Below are 13,204 nucleotides of genomic sequence, written 5' to 3'. Positions count from 1 at the left end.
ATAATCGATAAAACAACAACAGTTTTTTTATGGTCTCATGTCTTTATATTTGTCCGCGGTAAGATTAAAAGTATGTATGTGAAATAAATCTATATACATATATATCATATAAAATACAAGTACACAATTTTGTAAAAACGTAGACGACGACACTTTCAATCCCAATACTTTATTTTTCCATCCCACCCGGCTGTTGCGAGCCTCGAGGGCTCATGTGGGTGCCACAGTACATCAATGCACACGCCATCGTGAGCTTTCCACTTTTTGTACAACTTTGTGGTTTTCCAGTCCCAAATGTAACATTTCCCGTCCGCGTCTCCCGATACGAGGTAGCTTCGAAGGAAATCGGGCACGTAAGTTGCAGCCTGTATTACACGAACGATTTCGTTAAAAGTAATTATCTTACCTCATATCAGGTGAGAAATCTAATCCGCACGCGTAACCAGCAACCATGTGACCCGTGAACGTCTTTTTACGGTTCATTTTGAACCTGTTTAACGCAGAAAATATGACGATTTTATTGTCCATACTTTGGCACGCGAGCCATTTTTGATTTGGAGAAGGCGTGACTGCTGGCATGGAATGCATAGAGGGATCGGCTATGTACTTCATGTCGACTGGTATATCCCTGTATAAAAAAAGCAGATGTTTGTATAATACGTGTCTCCATTAAATTGCAAAATTATCCAACCATCTCGCGATTAAAAAATAAGGTCTTACCATTCCCAAACTCGTAAACTTTTATCGTCCGAGGTTGTAACAAATCGTCGATTTTCATCCACGAACGTTATCGTGTTCACTGCTCCCAAATGCCTATCATATTCTTGCGTTATTTCGCCGGAACGAACGTCCCACTGTAACGCGCGTGTAATTTATTATTACTCGTAGAAATAAAAATTTATAAAATTCTCCGCACGAAGTCGTACGCGTACTGTATTTATAACTCACGCAAATAATCTTTTTATCGCTGGTACCCGCCACGAACAAATGTTGTTTGTCCGGGTCTGGATTAAATTTCACGCAATATGGAATTTTTCTGCTTGTAAATCGACTTATACAAGCCCCAGTCTCCGTATCCCATAACTTCACGTAACGATCGTATCCCGCCGACAAAAATCTCTTCCCGTCGTTGTCGAAGCTTATATCCCTCACAGCTTGACGGTGACCGTAATAAGTCCGAATACATCTTCTCTCTTTATAAACTTCCCATAACTAAACTTAAGATATCATTAATAGAAAAATCAAAAGATTATGCTCGTTAGTATTGTTCCTCTTGCAAAAGCCTTACACATATACACACCTTCACTCTGCAATCCATACCACATGAAAGTAATAAATGTGCCGTGCGCGGGTACCATCTAATTTGAGAAATCCCTTTGGTGTGGCCCTCCCAAGTGTGAATTTGCGCTTTAGGTAGGAAGCACCTATCCGGAGGTGACTCGGATCTCAAATTTACGCCAACATCCTGAGGCGCGTGTAAAAACGATCTTCCTTGATAATCCACACTATCTTTAACTGAAAATATTTTTAAACAATTTTGTCCTATATGTCGCCAAAACTTTAAAAGGGACATTTAAATATAAAAGAGTTGTTATTGTTACAATCAACATACTATGCAGCACTGTCTTTTCTTCAAGAGGTTTCTCTTCAGTTGGTTTACCCCTTCTGTTTCTTTTGGCTAGTATCTCTTCCAGTTCAGCAGCTTCTTCATCTGTTGGTTTTATAACTCGTTTTTCATCCACATATCCTCCCCATGGACCTAGAAATCCTTCAATATCTGCTGGATCATTGTTTCTACATCGTTTTCTCTTATCTAAAGGTCTTAACATTGTACTTTCAAAAACAGTCTTGGCACCACACTCTTCTGCTGCTTCCTTTGCTCCAATAATTGTTCTACCCTCTTCTGCACTACCATCCACAGTCGGATCCAGTGCATAGCCTACAGAAAACATGTTTATTCATACAAACACAAAATAATTCCATTTGATACGAACTACTATAGATAGATGTATGTCATTCCTACATACCATAACTAGCAAAAGTTCTTCTTTGATTTTCAAATTGAAATTCACTTATATGAGCTTTTTCTACATATCCAGAGAGCATATTTTTCGCTGCGCGTTGCTGCTGTGTCTTAAAAGGATTCTCTGGTCCAATGTCTGGGGCAAAAAGTTCTTCAAACTTAGGGTTGTGCATGACTTCATCCGTGGTTGAATCTATATGCCTCACGCATAATTCGGTTCCCTGTGATACATCGGTTGAATCGAACGTTAATGATTACGTCGCAACTGTCATGGAAATGTTTGCGAATTATTTAAGTAATCTGTATAACTTTAATACGACTCGTCAAACTGCATGACAACGTTTAATAAATGTATTAACGAATATTTACCGTTGGTACTACTTCAGGCGCAGAGCAAATCTGCATACTAACTGCCATGGTTAATTTTCCTACGGGAGGGGATTCAACAGTTGATACTTCGTTAGTATCCGAGTTACAATTAACCTCGCTTTTCGCATTCTCGTTATCACTTTCTGCCTCGCTGTTTTCGTCGCTGCTACCGTAATCTTTCAAAGCAAGCATAGTTTTACTGGCACTTGCACGAACGTTGCCAATTAATGAAATTAATTTACTAATTTCTAAACATTCAAACGTAGTATCATTTATTTACGTACATAAAGTATCCCTAAGATAAAAGGAAAAAAATAATAAAGCTAAAACATGAACGAGGTATACAATAGACGCAACATCTAACGGCAGAATGTGTTACAAGGGGCCCCTTGCGTAATATTCTAGAAGCTAATATATTACCAAAGTAACTAAATAAATCTGGTGGCATTGAACTGTACGTGAAAACAAGCTTAAGGCCAGTGTTAGTTGGGCGGCAGACCGAAGCCTAGGGGAAACCAGCAGAAATCGAATTAAATACCGCGGGCAAAATTACAGTACGTATGGTTCTCCAGCAGAGGTCTGTTCAAGCGCACACATGGTATTAGTAATCGTCCAGAGTCGTGGTATTTAAAGCGACTGTAAATATTTCATTATAGTTAGGTTAGAGTGTGTCGATTGTCAAAATTTTGTTCGATTTTGAACACCTTCCTGAATATAGCAACAAATCGGTGATGTTAGAGTTGAAAGAAGATACGTTAGATACGCAAGATACAAAAGATGAAACGCAGACTAATATTTCGGAAGAAGAGAGAAGATCGAAGACGAGCAATGTTGGTAGCGTATCCTGTTTCCTTCCGACCCAGTCCGATGAAGATGACACGATGGTGCGAGACTTGCCAGGAATGAATTTACCCGAGAAAATTTTGTTCGTGATTGACACCATAAGAGAGAAGAATTGCACTCCTTTTAAACTCACCACAGGAGCCAAGTACATGCCTTTGTTTATGATCAAACGGATCGTGGAAAATTTCGTCTGCATCAAATCGTCCATTCAATCTAGCCACGAATATGCATTAATGATTCTAAACACTCAAGGTGTGCACTGGATTTGTGATTTCACCAACAACATTAAGACAATTGTCAATCTGTTAGATACTATTAACGAAGATGTGCTGGAGGAAAATCCGCAGATTTATTGTCTCGGTCAAATGTTTGCGACAATACAATCCAGACTGCTTACACCACCAAAGAAACAGGGTACAACAGTGCCAACATTTGTCAACAGAGTAATTTTGATGTACTCTAGATCGTATTGCGTCCCGATAGTTTACACCGGCAAAACGTTTCTGGAGAGACTTACGGACAATCCGTACTTCTTCATAGATGTGTTATACATACATGAACCTCCAAGTTCAGAGAATTCGTGCGAAAAAATTTACGCAGAGTTAGCAACATTAGAAACAACAAACTTTTCGTATATATTAGAAGTAGGAAGGAATGCTGCTAAATTGCACGATAATATGGCTAAGTTACTAGCTCATCCCCTGCAACGACCGCCTCAGAAAGATACTTGTTACACGATTATTCCACCTTCCAGCTCGCAAGAAATGTATACTAACGTTTGATAGGTTTTGTTCATAGATAATTTAAAAAGATAACATTTGCATTTGTATAAATTTTCTTGTTACAAAATGTACAATGGATGTATAAATTAATTCGCGCAATAATTTCGTGTAAAGTAAGTACATCTGTTTATGAGTTAACATTTACAACAATATGTTCATGGAATGTTTTATACAAAACTTTCCAGCCGTCTATAAAATAAAATTACTTTCAAAATTTAACTAACCATTCATTCGTACATACATATTGTTAAATGCACTCGCTTTGTACAGTACATACAATAATACTCTTCGTCGTATAAAATAGGAGATTGCCGCGCGTGCGCTTACGATACGTTCTTAAAGGATAAAACCTATTACATTAGTAGCGATATCACAGTGTAGGCGTTACATGACTAAATAAAATGAAATATATTGAAATGCAAATACCTATTGTATTTGTTTTTCTCAATCGAGACCAACAACTGAAACGTATCTATTATTGACGCGTACATGTTCGACCCTAAATCTAGACTTTTTCACTGGTAAAAAGAGGGCAATGCGGTAATACATTTTGTTACAAGATCACAGTGTCAGCTTACTTACGTTCGGAACAACTAATCGATATTAATTGTTGCAGTGTGGTACCAAAATTCTATGCAGAAATTAGCGTCGCGTCGGGCCCTGTATAATTTCGAACGTTTCTCGGTCGGCCGTAGCGAAACGATGAATAAATTACTACAGATGATCGAACGATTTATTTCTTACACGGGTCTATAAGCGACGGTGACGAAAATACCGAAACAAAGCAGAAAGTACGAAACGACGGATGTGTGCGTCGAGGACGAGATTCGCAATGTTTTTAGAACTTGGATCATCAACTTGACAAATCGTTGGTTACTGTCGTCGGTAATCTCATTCGTCGTTATGTTCGTGGTGTCCATCGCGCGTCTTTTCGGCCCGTTCGACGGATCGGTCACAGCGTTTTCTATGGGCTGCGCGTTCTCGGGTTGCCAATCACCGCAATTAGGGAAATTACGCGGTACCGGCAGCATGTCTTCATGCTCGCCAACTTTGAAGATCAACGACATCCCGACTTCGGCGTGAAATTCAATGTGACAGTGAAACAGCCAATAACCTGAAGAAACACAGCTTGTAAATTATACTAAGAGCGAGAAGTAGAATAGGTCGGCCTGCGTTAAGAGAAGTAACATATTTCGTTTGCCTGGATCGCAGTGATTATGCCTAGCATTACCTATATTTAATAAGAGCAAAAGTCCATTTTGATGAACGATACGAGCTCATATCGCGCTTTGTTTATATTATAAATTATAATCCGCTTTATCTTAAACGAATCTTTCCCAAAGTGTTTAGCGAATGGAAATATGGTATTTTTCTTAACGCACTTGGAATTGTGCGCATTGTATGTAAAGTATACCTGGATTATTAGCGTGAAATCGTACGATGGTGTAACCACCATCCGGTACGGTTACGGTGTCTTTCAGCGGAGCATGGTCCAGGTTTCTCTGTATCGATCCTTCTTTGTCTAATTTCTTTACGTCTTCGACGGTGACGTTCTCGCCGACTCTGGCCATGGCGATCACGCGGAACTGATATCCGTGGAGATGGAACGGGTGATTCGCGTCGTAAGCGAAGCCTAAGAAGGAACATCGTCGATTAACGTTAAAAAGGAAGGCGGATTAAACGAACGCCGCGGTACTAACCTTCGTCTACCAAAATTAGTTCCACCACGCTGTTGAGTTTCACTTGTAGCACGTGAGTGCACGCACAGTAATCTTGCTCGCAGCCCTGAACCGTGCTCTCGTTGCAAAACCCACTCGTATCGATGGAATCTCTTTGGGGCAATAAAGCCACAGACGGTAACTTCATAGAGATATGATTTAATTGCGGCGTGAGAACCCGCTTTGCAGTTTTTACTGAAAATGTATTTCAATGTCGCGTTGAGAACCAGAACGTTTATGTGCAAATTAAGGTCCACTTTATCATCGGGGCACGTACTGATCGCGTTCTATTAATTTTTCCAGAAACTGTAATTATCCTTTTTCAGTATTATAAACGTCGAACGAGGATTGACCGAGCTCGTTGAAAATTCATTGCCAACGGATCGACCACGAGGCTCGCACCGAGTCTCGTTTACATAGCTGCGAAGTAGGTTTTTTTACGACTATGCAATGGAACGGAATGCGTATTCAGTTACCAGGCTTTGCATGTGTATTATTAATGAATAATTAGATATAGTGATAAAACACTACCAATACGTGTCTCGACCCAAGGGTTGAAAACAGTCATAATATCGGTTTCTAGCCTTGAAATAGTTACGAGAACCGGTCAGAATATCTGTTACGAATATGTATGTCGGTTCTGGTTTGTTTCGGGATAAATGGACCTTAAGAAACCATCCCAGGCGATAGTAATGAGCATACCTTGGTTGAACCCGTACAGTTTACTGCGATGAAAATGTGGATTATCTTTCTTGTAAAAATCGTAAGACACGTAAAATTGGTAATCGGGTTCCAACGTGTTGGACTCGTCGTTTTCGTCCATAGCTTTCAACAAAGGTATACTGACGCTCCTGTTCGTTTCGGTACCTTCGTTCAGAGCGTTTATTTGCTGAAAACGAATCGACGCGCATCGTCAGTTATCAACGATCCCCGTATTTTTAGTAAATTAATAATTAAATGCGATAACACACCGGGCCCAGGGAATCGTTCGACTCGCGTTCGTAGGTGACGTCACCTTCGGGATTCTCTTTGATCGCGCCTTCGTACCGCAATATAGCGACTTGGTATGCTTTGGTGAACCTTTCGTCGCAATCCATCAATCCTCGAAAACGCATCCAATAGTTACCAACGCTACGATTCGTGTTAACGACGAAATCGAATCTCTCGCCGGCATAGCTTACCAGAGACTCGGCTAAAGGACAAAATCATTACACGATCTGTTCGTAAAATCAACGTAACTTCTAAGGTGTAAATCGGGTACCTTCGATCGGCTCGATATCGCGCCCGTCCGAACTGATCACCTGCATAGTGTGACTGTCGATCGACAACTCGACCGGACAATTGAGAAACTCGGCGTTAATAAGCCTGAACCTGTGCCTCGTGTTCTGCGAATACAAAAACCGTCGTGAAATCTTCCATTGATCACGGAAACGCAAACAGAGACTTTGTTTCAACGTTTACCGGCTTGACGACAAATGTAGCGATCGGCGTCGCGGCAGAAACGTTGTTTCCGCCTCTGGTAACCGCGAAACGGCCCAAACCGTTGATCAATATGTTAGGCGGCTTGTTGTTCCCGCCCGCGTGGTAATGATTCAAAAACACATCGATACCCAACCTGTGGGTCCAATCTAACACCTGTATCGTGTGATCGTCCACGTCGTACAAACTGTTATGCCAGTTCGCGCCGGGAGGCACGCGAACTATCAACGGTCCGAACACTCCGTCGCCTCGTTGGAAACCTAAAGGGGAATTCGAGTTTTAGAAACTTTGTAAATTTCGGTACGTCGCGCGGCGGGCCAGAATTGAAATTACTCGAAAATGCGTGTAATTATTTTTTTTATCGTACCGCGAGAGTTCAAATTTTGGCCCCGCGCGCGAGATCGCAGCGTGAAAGCTGCGAAGAACGGATAACAGAACTCGTCGTGATAGTTAGTTGAATCCGTTAAGCAACAATTTGTAACGAATCGTACGGAACCGCACCTAGATGCGAATGCCAGAAATGCGTGCCTGCCTCTGTAGCAATATAATCATACCGAAAACTCGATCCGGGCAGTATCGGGCATTGCGACACGTATGGTACACCATCCATGTACGGTGTTTTAACGTGGTGTTGCCCGTGCCAATGCATCGTGGTACTCTCGGAATGAAACAAGTTCATTACGTCCACTATTACCCTGTCGCCTTGGCACACCTGCGAACAACAACCGCCGGTATTCATTAACAAACCGCGCTGTGCGCAATTCGATTTCTATTCAAATCGGCTCTCAAGGATTTCCGCGATGGGAAGACAATTTTCCCGTCGGCGGCGTATTTATTATATCGCGAATGGTGCCGGCTCACGTGGCCCGAGTAATATCATTTCCACTCGGGCGATACGATCGGAAACGATTTCGCGAGGAAAATCCTTCGAAATAAACGAAAACAGGCATGCGCGTCGAAATATTTATACAGAAACGGAGACTATAGAGAGAAAAAAAAAATGAAGAAAAATTGACCGTGGTCGCGTATTCGTTGGACGCGAGAGTGAAAAATTTCCATCGAGCGTCGGTAGCCTTGACGCGAATCTCTAAATCCTTCGGTTACGTACCTCGATCGGTGGCCCCGGCATTTGTCGATTTACCACCAGAATCGGCCTACCGATCCCGTCCGCCGGGATGCAGTGCATCCGAGAGCAATCGGTGATATTGAACGGGCAATCGTAACACGCTTTGCTCATCGTGTTGTAAGTCTCCAATTTAAAGACGTAATTGCACTCCATCGACGGTGCACCGTCTTTGCAATCCCTCCTACAGGGATGCTCCCTCCAATTTATCTCGTCTACTATCTCCGGATCGATGTTACCGAATTCGAAATCATTGTGCGCCGTTATGATCGTTTCTAGAAAGAACGACGATGGATTATAATGTATTCGACAAAGTTTCGAGTTTGTTAAAAGAAAGTCTAACGCGGAAAGAATTCGTTGCACGCGTGCTGGTTTAACGCTCTCGCTTTGGTCGTTTTTCTTCTATTTCTTTTCACTCACCCGCGTTGCAGCCGTGCAACAGCACGGAAAGTTGTGTCAGCAGAAGTATCGCGTTACCGTACGTCATCGTTGTGTATCGGCAAATTTCACGCGCGAATCGGTACAGGTCCTATCCCGGCTCGTGTCGGCCCGCGAACGAAATCGGCGTTCTCACGACTCGCGGTTAGGTTTCAATGCGACCGCGGGGCGCGGTGAAAATTTTTCATCGGCGTAGAAAATTGCACAGGCATCGTGCACACGCCGACGCGTTTGGCAAATAGGTTTGGCAAATAGCTGGGAAACAGATGCGACGTGTTTTCTCCCTTATCTAATCTGTGTACGGCGAGAAAATCTCCCGACAGACGTAGAATTTTAAATTCGGATCCGACAGCAGTGTACGCGACGACTACGTCAACCCCTCGAGCCAGAACCGGCGTCTCGTTGAAAGTTCTCGGAAAGAAGCCACGAATCCTCGACTGTTATCGATAAGTTCGGTATAGTTGGGAATCCGGCGCGTTCGACGAAGCTCTTAAGAATTTGTTCTCGCGATCGGGGCCGGTGAAACTGAGAATTCCGCCGTTTCCACCGTGGATACTGCTTGTGTCGACGAGTGTCACAATCCCTCGTTGCGTTGCGCGCGTAATATGGTGCTGATCGTTCAAAGAAACGAAAGTTGCAGGATGAAAAGAAAATCGGTCACGACGGAACACACGGGGCTTCGTTCTGTCTCCGTTGCGCCGCTATTCTTTTCTCGCGTCTTCCGTGCACCGGGTGTTCGTCCTTAGCGCGCACTGACTGGGTATGTAAAATCGGCGACGCTTTAAGGAAGACTGGACCAATGCAACGCCGTACGTCTCTCTATAGAGGAATTCCCTGGAGGTCACACGTACCCCACGAATCGTCTACGGTCCTGTTACTTTACCACTTTACCCAGTTTTTTAACACGCGTGCAGAACGAGTTACGAGCAACGCCACCGTGCGCGTATCCCGTCCATTCGCGCTCGTTCTTCCCCCTGCGGGCGTATGGGGATTCCCACCAATGTACCCGATCGCGTCAATCCGTATCGATGACATTCCGAGGTGGTTTTCCTTTTGACGCGCGTGAAACTTTCAACAAACTGCGCGTCGGGTTCGTTCGGTGCAAAGAAAATCGGTACGACGAGGCTGACGTTCGATCGAATACAATAGCGTTTCACGGTGGATTCGTGGCTCTTTTTCATCTCGCGTTTTCGTTGACGTTGTTAAAGTTATTGCCCGACGGGGCACGATTTCAATTTCGCAAGGAACGTGTCGGACGCGTCGATGCATTCGCGGTTGTATTTATAACTGTCGTCGCGAGTTTCCATTCAGGCGCTGATAGGACACGGGCCATAGTATTCAGCGTACACGAGGCACGCCTCGATTTCATCCTGAAAAAAAAACATTCCTCGAATAACACAAATATTTAAACAACGTTGAAATTGTAGAAAAAAAAACTCGGCTACGAGGAAGAACGATTCACTCGTCTCCGATGAAATCATACCGTAACATCTCGATTTAACGGACGGGATTCCCCCCACCGTGCATCCCCAATGTATACCTTTTATTTTAGGATTACATCACCTTCGGCTAGCACGGTGTTAATATTTCTCTAAAAATGAATAACAGTTTTAAGGATACTTTTACTTATCGAGCATTACGCCTTCGTTCTTAAGTCCGCCAAATGGACTTTACCGTGTTGTCTAATGGAACGCGATAAGAAATATTTCGTTTTACAGCCAGGATTAGCACTTTGCCAGTTAATCGTACGATACTGTTTCGTCCATATAATTTCAGATAACGAGAATCATTTTATTCTGACGTCCGCGGCGTGGAACGTGAGACATCGATCGCCGAACGGCAATGTTAATTGCCACGCGTCCTTAAAGCAGATCGGACATGGATTTTTTCGCGTAATCTTGACGCAGGATATCATTCAGGCATACGTGTCACGGATTTTCCGGTAGCGCGTGCCACGTGACACGGTGCCTGATAGTTTTTAATTTCTGTCGTACATAATTAATGATCTACCGTGACGATTAAAAGTTACGATTTAATATAGAGTCGCGCGACGTCAAGTACGACGTTTATTTTAAACACGGATAATTTCTACACGCGTACAACACCAATGGACACTCGGTAATCGCGTGTAATTACACATCCTCGTGGCTCGATCGAAACAATGAGATTTTTTGCTATCGTTTAATCGTCTGAACAGATATCAGATCATCTCGCGGAAACGGAGAGAAAACATTTAAATTACGCGAACGATGTTCGATGGTAGCGTAACACCGTTGTGCAATTCCGTGCGTTTGGAAGAAATTTTGGTCACGAGGAGGAGGAGGAAATTATACAAAATTCGTCGCAGATCTAGCAACGTATTCGTTTACAGTAATCGACGATGATAAAATCGTAGAACAAAAGGAAACGTTATGCATTATTCTCACGCGTTTTCAGAAAAATATGAGCAGTGTAGATCGGGATGAAAAGTAACAGGGAGCGAAAGTAGCTAGTCAAATATTGTAAAATACATTATAGACACTTACGCAAGTGTTGGTTCCAGAGGATCCAGTCTAACAATCGTCTTTCTAACAGTCTATATTAGCGATAGTCACGTGGAGCTAGCAAACCGTAGTTGCGCAAAATGTAATCTACTTAACAATTACCGATTACGATTAATCGCAGTCGGTAGGAATTATATTCTCCAAGTATAATTGCCATTGGTATTGCAACCAGCAGTGATCGACGACTGCAAACTGCAATTTGCAGTCTCATTACATTGTACGTAAAGTGAAAAAAAAAAAACTAATAATAAACGATTAAAAGTAGAGAATAAAAGAATAAAAGTCAACGATTGTTTTCTGTGTCATACTTGAGCATTCACTGACACGCATCGGCTGTTGCTGAAAGCGTACGATGAGCTCGTACGTAGAAATGCGTGACAATGAACGGTTTATGGCAGATTAGGAAGACATTAACGACGATGGTCGCTCAGGTTTCCCGTGAACGTGAATCACCGAAAAGTCCGTTCGAAAACATGCGTGAAGCAACGAAATTTAGCTAAATACTTCCGCGCGATTATTGAGGAACTAGTCGAGATTGACGCAAATCGAATGACGCGATTCGTTTACATTTCAACCGAGTATTTAAACGTCATAGAATTTCCAAACTACTTCAGATCGAGTCCGTGATTCTTCCAAACATGCTCCAAAGTCAAACTGTTACTTTCGACCCCGGTCTGCCTTACATGGACATACGCGAACACGCTGCTCTCCGATTGCGTAGACAAGTAACGGACGAAGATGAATTTACTTAACACCGGAACTAGTTTCTCCTTTTTACAAGGAGAATTGCCACGAGTACGACGAAACGAATTCTTAAAACAGGATATTTCACAAAAAAGAAAAAAAAGAAAAAAATAGAATAAGAATAAACTCCGTCGTTGTGGCAATACGCAGGATTCACTTTCGAGAAAACGTACTTGCCAAACGAGTTTCGGTATCATCCAGTATGTTTGTCGATTCGAATAGAAAAAAATAGTCTAGACAAGAACTCTGGATCGCAGCGTGGGACGAAAAGAAATACAAATATAAACGGCGAGAGGAGTAAGGTAACTCGTCGGTGATAGGACGCGAGGCGAAAGAAAATAGAAAAGGACGCACGAAAGTTTACGTAAGATCATCAACCTTCACGCAATAACGGTGTCGACGAAGATGACAACGCAACAAGTATCGTACAAGCCACAAGGACGCGCAAGAACGTTCCCCTCGATCACTTTCGGTGACTCCTCCTCCATCGTTGTACCATACGCACGTTATACATATACACGCGCCTGTTATCTTCTCACTTTCAGAAAAATATTTCTCGCAGAGTCCCGGGTAGATCATTGTCTTAGTTACCTGCGATTTAAGATATCCTCGTGAAACGAAATTGCCCACACTATAACGTGCAAACAGAAAGAACAGTAACGAAGGTCATAATTACAAAAGAGGGACTTACTCCCGTAAAGTTACAAACACGCTTCAAGTTCCTTACCGTGCAGCAATTAATATTAATGAACAAACAAAGTGGATATCTATGTTCGTTCGCCCGTGTGTGCGGCGTTGTATCTCAAGAAAATTAATGCCTCGTTTTCTAAAAAAAGGAAACACGTAATTGGAAATATAATTTATTAGTTTATGGAAGTTTTAAGACAGCGACGTAGCACAGGAAATGCTAAATAGGAATATACTGCTTTCGTAAAGATCATTACACACGCTCGTAAGGCATATGCGTTGCATTCCATATATTGAGATAATACTTCACATTGCGAGAACGTGAGAATGCTTTATCGTTTGCTTTTTAAATGTGTGAGGAAATACTGCGGTAAAACGAGTTGTTTCGTCACAGACGAGTAGTATAGGACAGGTGTTACCATCCTATGAAACTGAAGTACCGACCGCGTTTTAAA

At 42.5% G+C, this 13,204-nt stretch overlaps 3 protein-coding genes across 4 annotated transcripts; 1 reads left to right on the top strand and 2 right to left on the bottom strand.

Annotated features, from left to right (window-relative positions):
* Nucleotides 1–36: 36 nt before the first annotated feature.
* Nucleotides 37–2,676, bottom strand: LOC122398104 (pre-mRNA-processing factor 17). Of its 2 annotated transcripts, none has more exons than XM_043397703.1 (8): nt 2,393–2,676; nt 2,028–2,244; nt 1,613–1,939; nt 1,301–1,515; nt 949–1,212; nt 721–854; nt 407–628; nt 37–333 (listed from the first exon to the last, which is right to left on the bottom strand). In XM_043397703.1, exons 1-8 carry the CDS (start codon nt 2,582–2,584, stop codon nt 156–158), a joined length of 1,749 nt encoding a protein of 582 aa, XP_043253638.1. In that variant the 5' UTR covers nt 2,585–2,676; the 3' UTR covers nt 37–155. The 2 variants fall into 2 exon arrangements, with proteins under 2 accessions (XP_043253638.1, XP_043253647.1); XM_043397712.1 differs by having other exon boundaries at nt 2,028–2,288; nt 2,393–2,532.
* A 347-nt stretch (nt 2,677–3,023) lies between these two features.
* LOC122397667 (BRISC and BRCA1-A complex member 1-like) lies at nt 3,024–4,018 on the top strand. Its single transcript, XM_043396974.1, has one exon. It carries the CDS (start codon nt 3,124–3,126, stop codon nt 4,015–4,017), a length of 894 nt encoding a protein of 297 aa, XP_043252909.1. The 5' UTR covers nt 3,024–3,123; the 3' UTR covers nt 4,018.
* Nucleotides 4,019–4,731: 713 nt separating this feature from the next.
* On the bottom strand, nt 4,732–9,306 carry LOC122397647 (laccase-1-like). The gene is made up of 10 exons (XM_043396935.1): nt 8,758–9,306; nt 8,323–8,612; nt 7,716–7,926; nt 7,197–7,474; nt 6,997–7,120; nt 6,707–6,927; nt 6,438–6,624; nt 5,718–5,930; nt 5,432–5,650; nt 4,732–5,131 (listed from the first exon to the last, which is right to left on the bottom strand). The coding sequence occupies exons 1-10, from the start codon at nt 8,822–8,824 to the stop codon at nt 4,758–4,760; spliced, it is 2,184 nt and encodes a 727-aa protein (XP_043252870.1). The 5' UTR covers nt 8,825–9,306; the 3' UTR covers nt 4,732–4,757.
* Nucleotides 9,307–13,204: the final 3,898 nt, after the last annotated feature.

The sequence above is a fragment of the Colletes gigas genome, unplaced genomic scaffold (assembly GCF_013123115.1).
Source record: "Colletes gigas isolate AHSC1104 unplaced genomic scaffold, ASM1312311v1 Colletes_gigas_Sc00001, whole genome shotgun sequence".
Taxonomy (NCBI): Eukaryota; Metazoa; Arthropoda; class Insecta; order Hymenoptera; family Colletidae; genus Colletes; species Colletes gigas.
The sequence above is the reverse complement of the archived record's forward strand: the minus strand, read 5'-3'. Positions and strand labels throughout refer to the sequence as shown.

Bases quoted from the DNA above. Each gene is read 5' to 3' on its own strand.
- LOC122398104 (XM_043397703.1), bottom strand. From the start codon at position 2,584: ATGCTTGCTTTGAAAGATTACGGTAGCAGCGACGAAAACAGCGAGGCA. The intron at 2,245-2,392 runs GTAAATATTCGT...GATGTATCACAG, and splicing joins CGCCTGAAGTAGTACCAACG to GGAACCGAATTATGCGTGAG. The intron at 1,213-1,300 runs GTGTGTATATGT...TCTTAAGTTTAG, and splicing joins GTATGGATTGCAGAGTGAAG to TTATGGGAAGTTTATAAAGA.
- LOC122397667 (XM_043396974.1), top strand. From the start codon at position 3,124: ATGTTAGAGTTGAAAGAAGATACGTTAGATACGCAAGATACAAAAGAT.
- LOC122397647 (XM_043396935.1), bottom strand. From the start codon at position 8,824: ATGACGTACGGTAACGCGATACTTCTGCTGACACAACTTTCCGTGCTG. The intron at 7,475-7,715 runs GTGCGGTTCCGT...ATTCCCCTTTAG, and splicing joins TTTCTGGCATTCGCATCTAG to GTTTCCAACGAGGCGACGGA. The intron at 7,121-7,196 runs GTAAACGTTGAA...TTGTATTCGCAG, and splicing joins CTACATTTGTCGTCAAGCCG to AACACGAGGCACAGGTTCAG.